Below are 14021 nucleotides of genomic sequence, written 5' to 3' on the forward strand. Positions count from 1 at the left end.
TGGACCGCCTTGAGTGTGCACCTTGAGTATACGGAGATCAGCAGGTGTGCACACACATTGTTCACACTTTCCATCTGCTTCCCTCCTCCCCTCCCTGTTGCCTCCCGCCACCCTTTGCCTGAAGATGGAGCCTTATCACACAGGCTTGGACTCAGGCTCTGTGTCCTGGAAAACCAGGCTAGTCTTTGCTCTTGTTCTAGAGACAGATCTTCAACTTACTAAGTTAGACCGGGTTGGCCTTGAACTCACAGAGATCTCCCTGCCTCTGCCTCCTGAGTGCTGAGAATAAAGGCTACACTACCGGACTGGCAAACTAGCTTATCGCAGCTTACTATAGATCATAAAGCTGGTTTAAGGGGTTGGGGATTTAGCTCAGTGGTAGAGTGCTTGCCTAGGAAGCGCAAGGCCCTGGGTTCGGTCCCCAGCTCCGAAAAAAAGAACCAAAAAAAAAAAAAAAGCTGGTTTAAAATGAGGTCGGGAGGAAGGAATGAAGGCCCAGCAGTCTACTCCTGAGCCATAGGGCTTATCACTGTGCCAGTCCCCTTGGGTCAAGGGTTCCAAATCTGAGGGGTTTACCGATGGGATTGCGTGCGCGCGCGCACACACACACACACACACACACACACACACACACACACATAGCACGGGCAGACTATCTCCCTGACATTATTCCCCAAACCACATGACAACTGTTGACATAAGCACACTCGTTGCAACAAGGATCGTGAGTAATTCTGATGTGATTTAAGTATAAGGAGGACCTGTATAGTTGACATGCAAATATCACACCACTTATTTTCAACCTGTGCATCCAAGGACTATGGTGTTTCCCAGAAGTCCGAGAACCAGCCTTCTGCAGACACTCGGGGGTGACATAACTGTTATCATTCCGTCTTGGAACTTTGCTCAAAAAGACTCAAGACAAGTTGGACATAGCCCAGGAAGAGCTTGTGCACACGCATGCACATGCACATATGTGCGTGCACACACATACACACATTCACACTCTCACACATGCGCACACACACATGCGCAGGCACACACGCACACATGAAGAAGTTAGCAGAGAGGTAGCCAGTTCAAGAAATTTATATTGAAATTTTTTCTTAAGAATACACGTGATTTTACAAGGTCATTCATCATAGCACCAGGCCCAATGTTCCATGATAGAAAACAGTCAAGTAACAAACGCTCCAGGGAGTTTCCTATAGATATAAATTATGCAAATATCCATTTATATCTTCATTTACAATAATCAATAAATAAGAGCGCACATTCGTACATTTTTTTTACAAAGATCCCTTTGTTTTTTTTTATAAAGCTATAACTATGCACAGCTAAATAGACAAAATAAGCCTTGTACCACAAAATAACATTTTGCTTTTGTCTCCAATCGTTCTGCAACTTTCAGGCACAAGCCACGAGGTCCTCCCACTGTGCCATTAAGAAAACATCAAGTCTGTCAACTATATCCCAGGCCAAAAGACAATGAGACACCGGTCAGTCTTCCAGGGGTGTACTCTGAACAGCGTCCTGTATCCAGGCCTAACAACCTGCCTCAACAGGGCGTGGGAGAGAGGAACGTTTTCCTGTTTATCTTTGGCTCACGTTATCGGCACAAGTCAATAATACAGGTAGGTCTTGGGATCCAGTTTCAAGGGCAGAAGGCAGGTGCACCCTTCATTGCAGACCCTACCTTCCTACTGCACCTCCCCCAGGGATGCTCAATACAGCTCTCTTTGCTAAGGGCAAGAGGAAAAGTCTGGAAGGGAGGGAAAGATATAGGCCATTGCCTATGGCTAACTAGTCCTATAGCTGAATTCTTGAATTAAAAAACAAAAACCACAAAACTTCACCTGGGAATCTGTCTGGGGTACAGGTGTAGAGCCCCCAGGTCCTACTCCAAACCCTGTAACAATCAGGCTACCCTGGGCTGACTAAACTTCTCCCCAAGTCCCCCCTCCCCAAAATCAAACCAGACAAAGGTTTGGCAATTTGGCAGTCCATTCATTTACACAAGTGCATGTGTGATGCAGACACTCACTGAGGTAAAAAGACAGATGCCTGGCTGAGCCTGGAGGACTTTCGTCTGTGGCCCTTCAGCTTCCAGCCAGAGGGCTGAGTGCATTCTCCAGGTGCCTCAGCACCAGGGTACGATTCCTAGGTCAGAGACTGTCTTAAACTTGGGAACTCCCCACATTTCCTTTAAATAAAACACACCTCAACCCCCACATGGCACTTAAGAACACAGGCATTTTATGGCTACCCTTCCCACACAGCCTTGCAGTCTTAGTTCCTATTGACTTTTGAGGTCACTGAAACAAGTAAGGTTTTTCCTTCCTTCCTTCCTTCCTTCCTTCTTTCCTCCCTCCCTTCCTTCTCTTTAAATGATAATGCATAATTCTTGACTTTTAAACTTAAAGAAAAAATGGACCCCCATGATTATAACTCCATCCAAGGGGTTCATGGTCTTCTACCGTCTTAATGCTTTAGAAGGTTTATTTGCGGGGCTTGAAAATGACTCCGTAACTAAGAGCATTCGCTGGCTTCTCTCGAAGACAACCTGGGTTTGGCTCTCAGCACCTGCAGGGTGGCTCAAAACCACCTGTAACTCCAGTCTCAGGGGTTCCAACACCCTATTCTAGAATCCCAGGGCACCACACACACAATATACATACACATGCAGGCCAAGTACTCACACACATGAAAAACAAAGCCTTTCTTAAGGTTTATTTTTGTGGGTTTTCTTTTTCTCTGTTTTCTTTTTCTCTGGTTTCTGGCTTTTGTTTTGTTTTGAAATAGGATTTCACTTTTTTTTTTGGAGCTGGGGACCAAACCCAGGGCCTTGCGCTCGCTAGACAAGCGCTCTACCACTGAGCTAAATCCCCAACCCCAGGATTTCACTTCTTTTTTTTTTTTTTTTTTTTTTTTTGGTTCTTTTTTTTTTTGGAGCTGGGGACCGAACCCAGGGCCTTGCGCTTCCTAGGTAATCGCTCTACCACTGAGCTAAATCCCCAGCCCCCAGGATTTCACTTCTTAATCCTGGCTGGCAACCTTCCTGCCCCAGCCTCCTTAGTGCAAGGATTTTAGGTGTGCATCACCGGTGGCTGGCTTTCAAACCTTGTTTTTCCTGTGTGTTTTTTTAAACCCACGCTTTCTCTAGGTTTGTGTTCAAAGGAGAGAGCCTGAATTCTTTCTCTGATGGAGGTGGAGGGGGGGGGAGCAGCTGGGGACAGGACCCCTGTATTGACTAAAGCTACCAAGGGGGCATGTGTTCGATTTTGGATACAGATTTTTCTGCTACAAGCTGGAGGCTAAGATTTTGTTGTTGTTTGTTGTGCATTTACATTTGCAAGTTAAACCATGGACTCCATGTGCTCCTGAGGGATTTAAGCGGTTATGACACAGGTTGGATGAAAGCACATAGAAACTTGGTGGGAAGACAGAGGGGTGGGGACAGGGTAGGAGGGTAAGAAAGGGCTGGCTCAGAGAATCCCACCCACACTTCCCAAATGGACAGGTACCCCAGAATCGGAGTCTCCTCCCCATATTGCCTTGTCTTTCTAGGCAGTAAAGCCCGTCATGAAAGTCAGAGTTAGTTGGCTCTGGGCCATGACCCCCCTTATCTTTCTGTCCAGTTTTTTCAATCCTTCCTGAAGGAAACACTTCCCTGGACTGTTGGCAGGGCCAAGTGAGTTTACAAGTAGACAATGGCTTAACACTTCCTCTTGTAAAAGTTGCCAGATTGAAGACAGGGCAGCTGACTCTAAGTCTGGGAGTGTGGGACTAGAGAGAAGCTGGCAGAAGCCATGGCCGAGTGAATGTGTCAGGGAATGGCTGTTCCTTCTCAATCTGGGCTAATGGGTAAGGGGAAACCCTGCAATTTTCAGCCAATGAGAAAAAGACACCAGCAGCAACTCTCCAGCTACTTGACCTAGATCCCAGATGTGCTCATGGGAACAGCTGCCTCACTGTGGGGAAAGGCTAGAAGACTTGGCTGCTTCTGAGCTGCAGACCCTGGATGCTGCATCTGTTTCACTGTGAGTCTAGACAGGAAAGCCAGTGGCGATCCCCAGGGGCAGTGTCTCTATGCAAGAAGACGGAGAGGGAGGCTCGGCCTCAGACGACTCTTAGCCCTCTGGAGTCTGAGAAAAAAGATGAACTCACTGAAAGGGGTTGACACCAGCAAGCCAATGACATCCACAGAAGGCAACAGTTCTCACCATGGAAGCCAGGTTCGTTACGTTCTTCCAGGGATCCCTCCCACTCACCGGCTGACTCCTGGGGAAATGTGCTCCAGTGGTGTTCAGAGGCCTGACTGAGGGTGGCTGGAGTTTCATACTCCCTGAATTGTCTGGACTGGCACTGCAGCTGAAGACTCACTCGCTCCTCCACACTTTCATCTTTCTAAAGACGGTGCTGGACCTCCACATGGCCCCCAGTGCCAACAGACAGACTGTGACTTAGAGGATTCTTGCCTTCTCAGTGCTTACAGTGCAGGCGAGTTCTCCTGGATCTGGGCTGCGCCCAGCAGTGGAAAAACATGGTCTGGATTCTGAGAGTGTGTTGGAGCGCCTTTCTCCTCCAAAGTTACACCTTACCAGTAGCCCTAGGGGCTGTCATCAACAGCTAGGGAAAGTCAAAAGCCTTTAGGGGGAAATTCTGCCCAAACTCCAGACATCGACTGATAGAGAACCTTATCTGCTGTCTGGCAAGTGCTAGTGTGGACGAGCTGTTCCTTACATGAGAGTCTCAGCTGGGGTGGACAGTACGGCATGATGGCTGAAACCATGTGACCACAGAGACTGCATCTTGGGAGGATTTTGGAGCTCCAAGTGTTCCATGGGAGCAGCTGGCAAAACTTTAAAGGAAGGAGAAAGTGGAATGCCCTGAGGCATGACTTGCAAAACGCAGCATCCTTGTGCTCCAGCGGATTCCCTCAAGACAAGTTCGCATGAGGTTATCAGGGTAACAAGCCACCTAACCCACCAACCAAAGAACCCAAAGGCATTTACGGATCAAGATGGCACACAGGAGCAGAGCATGGCGGTGCATGCCTGTAACCTAGCACTTGGGAGAATGGGGAAGGAGGATCAAGAGTTCGAGGCCAGCCTGGACACAAAAAAACAAAACTGAAAATCAACGGAGCCAAACAAAAGATGGGGAACAGAACATCTGTGCTTAGTCATTTCGCCTGTCAGAAGAAGTGCAAAGGAAGAGAAAGTTCCAAAGTTAGGAAAAGATAGGCCAAAGGTCACGGGCACCACCCGTTCAAAACCGAAAGATGCCACTGAGAAAGAAGCGGGGAAGGGTCCTCCCACCATGTGCCTGCAGAGGGCAGCACTGAGGAGCCTCCCACTTTGGCACCCAAGAAGAGCTTGTGGGTTGGGATGGTGACTGTAAGGTGAGATACAGGGCTGATTCCTGGGTCTCCTGCCCTCCCATGCAGCCAGAATGACTGTCTTGCCTCCTATTCATAGAGAACTAGCAGTCCGGAGACAGAAGACCAAGCAAGGCAGGAGCAGCTTCAGGTGGTTACACGGTGATTCCCGAGACTGCCAGCTTTAAGGCTAGAAAACAGTACTGGGTCCCATCCAATGGCTTGTGCTCGACGCTAAGGCGCCTAGCCAAGGGAGCACATGGGGTTAAAACCCAAGCTCTGTCTTATCTGTGGACTGTGTCTGCTCAGAGAGAGAGAGAGAAAACAGCTGTCCTTCACCAACTAAACCCAATATGGATGGTGCGGTGGCTTCTGCTCAGAGCGGGTACCATTACTGGTACTGCACAAGTCTACTGCGTGGGCTAACAGCAGCCCTGTGTGTCCCTCTTTTCCAGGCAGAGGAGTGGCGGGAAGCTCTGTAAGGAAATGGAGTAAATCCCAGAAGAAACATTTTACTACTGACATGGCAGTCTCTCAGAGCTAAGCCAGCCCGCTGGGCGACACTGGACAGAACCTTACCAGATGGTTGTCAGAACATCCTGCCGGTTTCTGGGTGCATCACTCTGAAACATGAGTAGATGCAGGTATCTATGCACAATGTGAGAGACGGACACCCAGCCCAACCGAGAAAAGGGAACCTAGAGGACCCAAAGGCACCTCTGGGGGCAGACGACGCCCCTCACCCCCCAACACCTGCATCAGACACAAAGAAGACTCCTGAAGCAAGGGCAGGAGGCTACACAACGAAACTCAGAGAACAGGGAGGAAGCTTTAGAAGCTAAAGATAAAGTGTTCATGTTGGAAAGAGAAGATGGGATAAATCCCCTCGGAAGCAGATAAAGACAGAGGTGAGGGGTTTAAGAGACAAAAATATTAGAAGACTAAGTCAGGGAGGCCCCACACTGGGGCAGCCAGGGGCTCAGAAAGAGAAAGAAATTGCAAGAGAATTTAAGGAATTTCCTGTGAGGACTCAGCACAGATGCCACAGCAAGGACAGAACACCCTCAGCCAAAGAGAGGAGAGTGGGGATGTCACCAGGGATGGGGAGAGTCCTTGTCTCGCATGAAGGCTTGGGGGCAGGAATGGCATCAGTATCTTAAGTGTGTCATTGGAAAGCAGCAGCAAGAACTCCATTTCCACTGGTAGCTCTAGGACCCGCCACAGAGGAAGGACAGGAGACAGACGTTTTAAGTCAGGAGAAAAAAAAAAACTAAGGTATTTGCATCTATTCCTCAGGTTCCATTTCTCGAGAAGTTAGTGAAGCATGGACAGAAGGGGAACGGAGGGGACACAGAAGGAAGAGGAAGAAAGGAGGGGAGGAGATACTGACAGGCAGAAATGCCTGACCACAGCTGCTTCTTAGCTCAGAAGTACGGTCTCCACATGCTAAGGAGCGATGCATTGGTCACGTGATCTAAGTACAAACCCTGTATGGTACTTGTGGAAGAGGAACTCCCATCTGAGGTATTAGCAAAAAATAAAAAATAAAACACACACACACACATTCACACATGCACACATGCGCGCACACAGGCACACACACATACACACATTCACATACAGCACACACACAAATGCACACACACACATACACGCATACACATACAGCACACACACATGCATGCACATAAGCACACACACACACTTTAAAAATTAATTTTTTAAAGATGTCAAGTGACCGACAGCTTGCCTAGCGGCTTTCATACGGGTCTCTCCTATGTATCCTTACACTCAAGTGAGATTATTTTTCCCTTTAAACTAGCTAACTTCCTGCCAGCTTGAACTGAATGGTTCTTGGGCATCTTGCCTACATTAGTTTTAAAGGCTGTTCTAAGCTGTAGGAGGTGAGAGAAGCAGCATACGCAGACTTCGGACCAGGGTCTAGACCCATAAAATAAACGATTCACATCTGGGTCACCTCCTCTTTGGTACCTCATCTGGGCAAGGACTGTGCCGAGTGCAAGGTCATAAAACATCACACATAAAACCTTTATCATCTGTACTTTTGAACTTCCAATGAGACCAGGGAGCCCATTAAGTCGTTCGTTCACTTTGGAGCTTCGGGCCTTCAACCTGGAACTGTTCCAAGCTTCCAACCGCTCTCTCTTTAGAAAGCCTCGATTCTTTTTGGGGAGGGGGAGTCAGACACCAATCAAAATGGTTGAGAAGCCAGGATTTTGACTGTCACGACTCAGTGTGCTATGTAAATTGTCTGAGTTGTGTTTGAAAACTAGTGAGTCCTTGGCTCGATTAAGGAGAATGACTCCTGGACTAAGAAACAGTGCCCATTGTCAAACACAGGATGTGATGCTCCTCTCCATGGTCAATTTGACTACATTTGGTATCCATAGAAACGCCTCTGGGAGTGACTCTGAGAGTCTTTCCAGAAGGAGTCAAGGCTTGCCCTGAATATGGGCAGCACCAACCCCTGGACTGGGGGTCCCAACCTGAACTAACTCTCTCTCTCTCTCTCTCTCTCTCTCTCTCTCTCTCTCTCTCCCCCCCCCACCTCCCCACACAACATGACTAACCGCCTCACGTTCCTGCTGCCATGACCCCCCCCCTTTATGATGGATCATATCTAGGAGCTGTGAGCCCCCGAACCCACTCCCTTTATTAAGTTGTTTTCTCAGTCACTTTGTCACAGCAACAAGAGTGGTAACCAACACATAAGCCTTCACAGCCACCATCAAGAACATTCCAGAAGGAGCCCAGGCTAAGCTTAGAGGTTAATATAGGTCTAAAAAGGATGGCTTTGTTTGAGTGAGGCCATTTATGTACCTGGCTGTAAGTTTTCTAGAAAGAAAAAATCAATCGTTCCAGGCTGGGGGAGATGGGAAGGGGGCAAGTGGCCTCGGGGCTTGTGGCCAATCTGTTGCTGGTGGGCTGTGTGACCTTGGCCAGCCTGTTCTGCCTCTCTGAGTTCAGCTGAACGAGATGCTCCCTGAGGCCTACTCTGGACTCTGTGGTTTTATAAGGGCCACCTAGTGTGTGCTTTTTGAGAGGGATAACAAGGGGAAGGAGAACCCAGAGCTTTCCTAGAGTTAAGACTTTTTCAGAGAGGGGGAAGACAGGAGGGTGAGGAAAGAAACCTTTCTCCTTTCTGCAAGCTGCCTGCCCCAACCTACACCCTGGCCCTTTCCAGAAAGCCTTTTCAAGATCTGTCATGGCTGAGCGCAAAGGATGCTGGTGCCAAGGTATGCATGCATTTTGAGCCCAGAAACCTGCAGAAACCCTCCCAGCTGCACCATTTGTGGGAGCTTATTCTGACCTGGCCACTTCCAGGCCCCTGGGTTACCCCATGCGGCCCTGTAGGGAGTTCAGGTTCCCTACAGAAAACTCAGCAGAGGAAGGGAGAGCCCGGGCTAGGCCAGTCAGCCAGGGCCTAGTTTTTCATGCAAATCTAGACTGGCCCCCCTCTGGCTTTCATCTGATAGAAGACCCTACTGATGGGAAGGGTTGAAACTACAGCTGTATTTCAATTCAATCAATAAAAAAGTGAATTAAAAACCCAACCCTCCAAGAACACCAAGGTGAAAGACATAACGGGCTGTAGCTCACAAGGAACCTGGCAGAGCACCCTCTTCGGAGTCTGCCAATGCCCAGGTGTCCTTTCTGGTGAACAGGCAGAATGTGCTGTTTAACTACCCCAGCGACAGATGATCAGGCCCGGGCAGATATGGGGAGTAGGCTCTTCACTCGAACACTCACACTTGGAGGCAAACAGGCTACCTTTCTTCCTACCGTGGACTCCGTCCTTTCTCGGAGTCAGGCAGACCCTCCCCTGAGATAAAAGTAAATAACTCAAGCTCCTCCAGGACCTTAGGAACTTGCATGTGGACATGCTAAGACCCAGCTTCAGGGTGCACATTAATAAGGACTCGCATCTGACCAAACAAGGCACATAAGGAGGAATCCCGTCCACAGATCCAGCCTCAAACCTGAGCTGGGAGCACACAGTCTGGGAAGAAAGCACACTCTCGGGTCTGAGAGAATCAGAGGAAATGTGAGCAAAGACTGAACCAGACAGCAACAGGGGGTGGGGCCTGCGCTCCTTCTGAGGGCTCCCGTCTCTGCACAGGAGGCTCAACCCTGAACAGACAGTAAGATGCGGTAGAAAGACTCCGCCCTGGCCAGGGTCCTGTCTTTTTATTCTCCAGACGAGTGTTTCAGAGCCGGCTGACATCGAGCTGGGGGAAGAGTAGTAAGCAGTAAACCAGGAGCCAGAGGAAGAGAATGAAATATATCACGTCGGGCTGCTGTACAAACTGCGTCAGAGAGTCGTTGGGCGGGCTCTGGCTCCCCAGGGGCACGGCTTCTCCAGAGGAGTTGGTGCCAGTCCTGCAGAGGGAAAGAAAGGGACAGGATGGTTACTGGTGGGGTGCCTACGATAGAGGAAGGAGTGAAGCGTCTCAAACCTCCACCCTGCCGCCACCCACCAGCAGTTAAAGGTTTCCATGATACATCAGGGAGGTCCCCATCTGTGTGTGCCCTCCAGGAGGAGGGGACAGCACTTGGAGCACCCATACAGACCCCAGCCATCTCCTTCACCCCTCCCTAACTGAAGGAGCCTTGCAGGCCATTCTCAGATGGCCACGGTGACAGTCCTGGGGCAGCCATTGTCACAGGCCACACAATTACTTTATGACAGAGATGGGCTGGGTCTCCTGGGACAGCCCAGGAGGAGGTAGGACTGCCAGTTCTCACCTATGCCTCTGTTACTAAAGCAACTTTGGGTGATAATTTCAAAGCAGCTACCAGAAACAAACAAGTCACCCCAAGTTTTGCCTTTGACGGGCTGCCTTCAGAAGAACTGCCAGCTCCTATATGAGTTAGAGTTACCTTTCTTTTATGCAGTGGGAGGGAGTGTTTAACAAGCCATGTTGCTCTTGCCTGGCAGGTAATGGGCAGGGTATGGGTGGTGGTAAAAAACCAAACGTCCCGAGGAAAGGTAGGAAGGGGTGTGGGAGGGACTGATACACAGAAGCCTAAAGTATGAGATGCCATTTTCATGTCATAGCCCATGGGCGGTATGGGTGGGCTGTGACATCCTCAATAGAGTGGTTTATGGCTGAATATCAGACACGGGGCATAATTTCCCTAGCTTGCATAGAAAAAAATATAAACTCTATTTGTCGCTGGAGGTAGGAAAGACTCTGGCATATGTCAAGTTCTCACTGCTAAAACTCTATAGGATTAAAGCTAAAAGCATTTTCTCCCTAGCTGTGGACTCCCTTTGGCAGAAAACTGAAATTAGCATTTTCGTTTTAGGCCCAGGAAGGAAGCAGGGCACCCTGCTCGTATTTGTTTTGAGGACACCAAAGAGTGGAAGTCTAAAGAGCCTGCTCCTGAGGCACTGGGCAGAGACCACCACCGCCATCTTCCAAGCCCTTGCAACCCCTCAGGGGTGAGACAGTAAGATCGAGTACTTCTGTGACTTTAACAGGGGTTGGGCGGGGTCAGAACTAGAGAGATTCCGTTCTGCTCTGGACTCTCGGGTTTTAGGTGGACCAGCTTACTACCGTAACTCGAGAACTATCGACTAGACAACTGAGCTCTCCACCAGTAACGAATACTTTCATAGACAGCCTGGTGTGTTTGTACTCTCGCTTCATGTCTGCTCTGATGCCGTAAAACTGTAAAATCAGCTCAGTGAGCTTCTGAGAATTGTACCTGCGGTGGGACAGAAAGGGACACAGAGTCAGGTGCTACAGGATGGGATGCAATGCGTACAACTCCACCTCCGACCACTGCCTTCTGCCCCTAAGGTTTTCAGCCACAGACTCAAAACCCAGACCCATCTTGTCTCGCACGCATTCTGAGCTGTGCTCTGCGCCTCTCTGCCCGGACTCAAGAATCGCTAACTTGTCCCTTATCTGTTTACATCCACTTCATTTGCAATAGCTATTCTCTGGAATTTTCCCAAATTATTTACAGCATGATCGATAAGCCATAGCTGAAAAATAGTGGCCCTTGTGAGTTAGGACACACACACACACACACACACACACACACACACACACACACACGAATATGTATTAAAATAAACATATTTTTATAATATATTTAAACATATAAAATATATTTATAATATATTTATATATAATACTTGTAAAGAGAAATGTAAACACATAATAATGAAATAGGAATATATAAAATATTTATAAATATAAATATATATATATAAATATATTTAAATCCCACAAACTGATGGAATGAAGCCACCAACCTGTTTAACAGTCTGTTTCTCCTGTCATCCACATCGGCTGCGTTCCTCAATTGAACATAGCTAAAATGGTCCTACAGTGAAATTTATAAACAAAACCCCGCAACCCAATTAGTAAAGATGAAATCTCTGAAACAAAAAAACAAGGTGATTTTAAGCTCACAAGGGTGACCACGCAACGCTTTCTCCATACTGCAGACATCTAGTTTCAAAAATCAAATCGCTAAACAGTAGATACCCAAGGGTGACCGGGAGGAGGCCCACCCACCACCTAGCCTGAGTCTAGAGGGCCTCTGCAGGTCTCAGCCCTGGCAGATGTCACAGGGAATCCTCTAGTGATCGGGTACCCTGGCTCTGACTTTGATCTTTCCAGACGTGGGTGCAGGGTTAGGGAGGTGTCTTGGATTTGTCTGTTGTTTGTTTGTTTTGACAAAGAGGCCTTCCGGGCTTTGAAACCAATGCTTTATTTACACTCTTTCTTGCTCCAACTGGACATCCAATTGGACTGTGCTTAACAAGATTTCAAGTGTGTCTGTCTTCTATCCCAGAGTTAGGGTTGGTGCAGGTCAGTAATCTCAGAGCTCAGGGCTGGGAGGGGGAGGAGGAAGGAGGAAGGGTACTGATTAGCAGGGGCCATAGGGAAGAAGAAATTCACATACTAACCAATTCCAAAGACCTATTAGTGTGTCGCCGAATGTAAATGCTGGAGTCACTGTGACTATTCCTGAAAAGCAAAGACAGGTCGTGAATGGGCACCACCCAGGGGACAAATGGCCCAATCACACAGTCACCCAAGTCACTCGGCCTGGGGCCTTCCACAGCTAGGTTAAGCACAGTCGTGGCTTCAGACCAGGGGACACTTCCTTCCTATGAGTCCATCTTGTTGAAACACACAGCTAGGTGTGGCCACAGACTCTGGGCCCTCATCTATACTAAAATTCAAATCAAGGTTTTTAATAGAAAGCAGGCCACCTATTTCTAGACCTCTGACGGTTTAGAAACCGTTTAGAGACTGCAGGAATGGGGCCTTTAGGGGTTGGGGATTTAGCTCAGTGGTAGCTCGCTTGCCTAGCAAGCACAAGGCCCCGGGTTCGGTCCTCAGCTCCGGAAAAAAAAAAAAAAAAAGAAAGAAAGAAAGGAAGGAAGAAAGAAAGGAATGGGACCTTTATATCCAAGCGTCCTGAGGTTTTAGGGTTCACCTGCAGTCCCCTGCATGTTAAGGACAGGGCTGGGCCCAAGGCCTGGAGGCTGGCCTTCCTCTCTCATGCTCCTTGCTCTGCCATTACATTCTGCCAATCTAGCCCTAGGGGATACCACTATCTTTCCTTTCATACATAAGGAGGCTGATTTTATGCCCAAATCTTTGAGGTTGACCTGGAATGTCCTTCTGACTTTTGACACCCCCAAGGTGGAGGCAGAAGAATCCTGAGCCTTCAACTGCGGCTCCTGTCTGGGAGCTGCCAATGCTACTTGGAAACCAACATTTCTATTCAGTTGTCTTCCCCTGGTCACCTCGCTTGCTTCAGAAGTCCTGGGGCCTAGCAGAGCTAGGTATCTAGTGGGTGCCACGCACCCCAACACAGTATCATCTCAGTTTCCTTTAAGCCAGCTCACTCCATGGCCTCCAGGAGCCTGGCACTTGGCCTGAGTGCATAGTCTCAGAAAGTCCCTGTAAGGCAACTTCAGTGTCTCTCAAACTAGGTTTTAGTACCCTACATTGCCAACGCAGCAGAGGAATGAAGCAAAATGGAACCTCAGAGTCAAAAGGGACCCTGGGGCCTCCAGCTCAGGAGCATCCAGAGTGACTTGATCCTCCATGGTGCAGTGCTGGGAGCTGAGGAGCCCCCCTTTCTTGCCCTTCTGTGTAAGTAATACTTCCTAATTTAAAAGGGCATTCCTGGTGGGAGGGAATAATCTCTCTGTACCCTTCCCTGTAGCAAACTTCCTCTTCTGTGGGTTTATGTTACATTGTATCAACATGAACCTTCTAACGAGTGTGAACCCTGACGCCCGCTCTCTCAGTTACCAAGTGTGGAGTGAGGATCCACCTCCTGACACCCAGAACACAGGGGGTGGGGAACACTGTCAACCATACATTCATACCCAAAGAATTGAGTGCTCCGGCCAAGACAGGACCGTGCTAAATGATCAACTCCATGCCCTGCCTTTGCTTGGCTATGGAGTGAGTTCAAAGCCAGCCTCCACTTAGTGAGACACATCCTCAAAATAAAAAGTTAAAAGGGAGCTGGATAAGTATCTCTGGCTGGTAGTCTAGCTAGCTCACCTGCCTAGCATCATGAGGCTGTGAGTTCAAGCCCCAGGACTACCAAACACTTTAAAGGAAAAAAAAATGAC

General features: G+C 48.6%; 1 protein-coding gene across 4 annotated transcripts in view; it reads right to left on the bottom strand.

Moving 5' to 3' along the window:
- Window positions 1-1073: 1073 nt before the first annotated feature.
- Window positions 1074-14021, bottom strand: part of Clmn (calmin) — a 100272-nt gene continuing 87324 nt past the window's right edge. Inside the window, exons 11-14 of one of the 4 annotated variants that reach the window (XM_087552908.1) lie at window positions 12330-12390; window positions 11670-11740; window positions 11019-11113; window positions 8451-9779 (exon numbers count right to left, since the gene is read on the bottom strand). In XM_087552908.1, coding sequence (XP_087409034.1) covers window positions 9610-9779; window positions 11019-11113; window positions 11670-11740; window positions 12330-12390 — 397 coding nt within the window. In that variant the 3' untranslated portion in view covers window positions 8451-9609. 4 annotated transcript variants of the gene reach the window in all.

The sequence above is a fragment of the Rattus norvegicus genome, chromosome 6 (genome assembly GCF_021556685.1).
Source record: "Rattus norvegicus strain SHRSP/BbbUtx chromosome 6, alternate assembly SHRSP_T2T, whole genome shotgun sequence".
In the NCBI taxonomy this organism is placed as follows: Eukaryota; Metazoa; Chordata; class Mammalia; order Rodentia; family Muridae; genus Rattus; species Rattus norvegicus.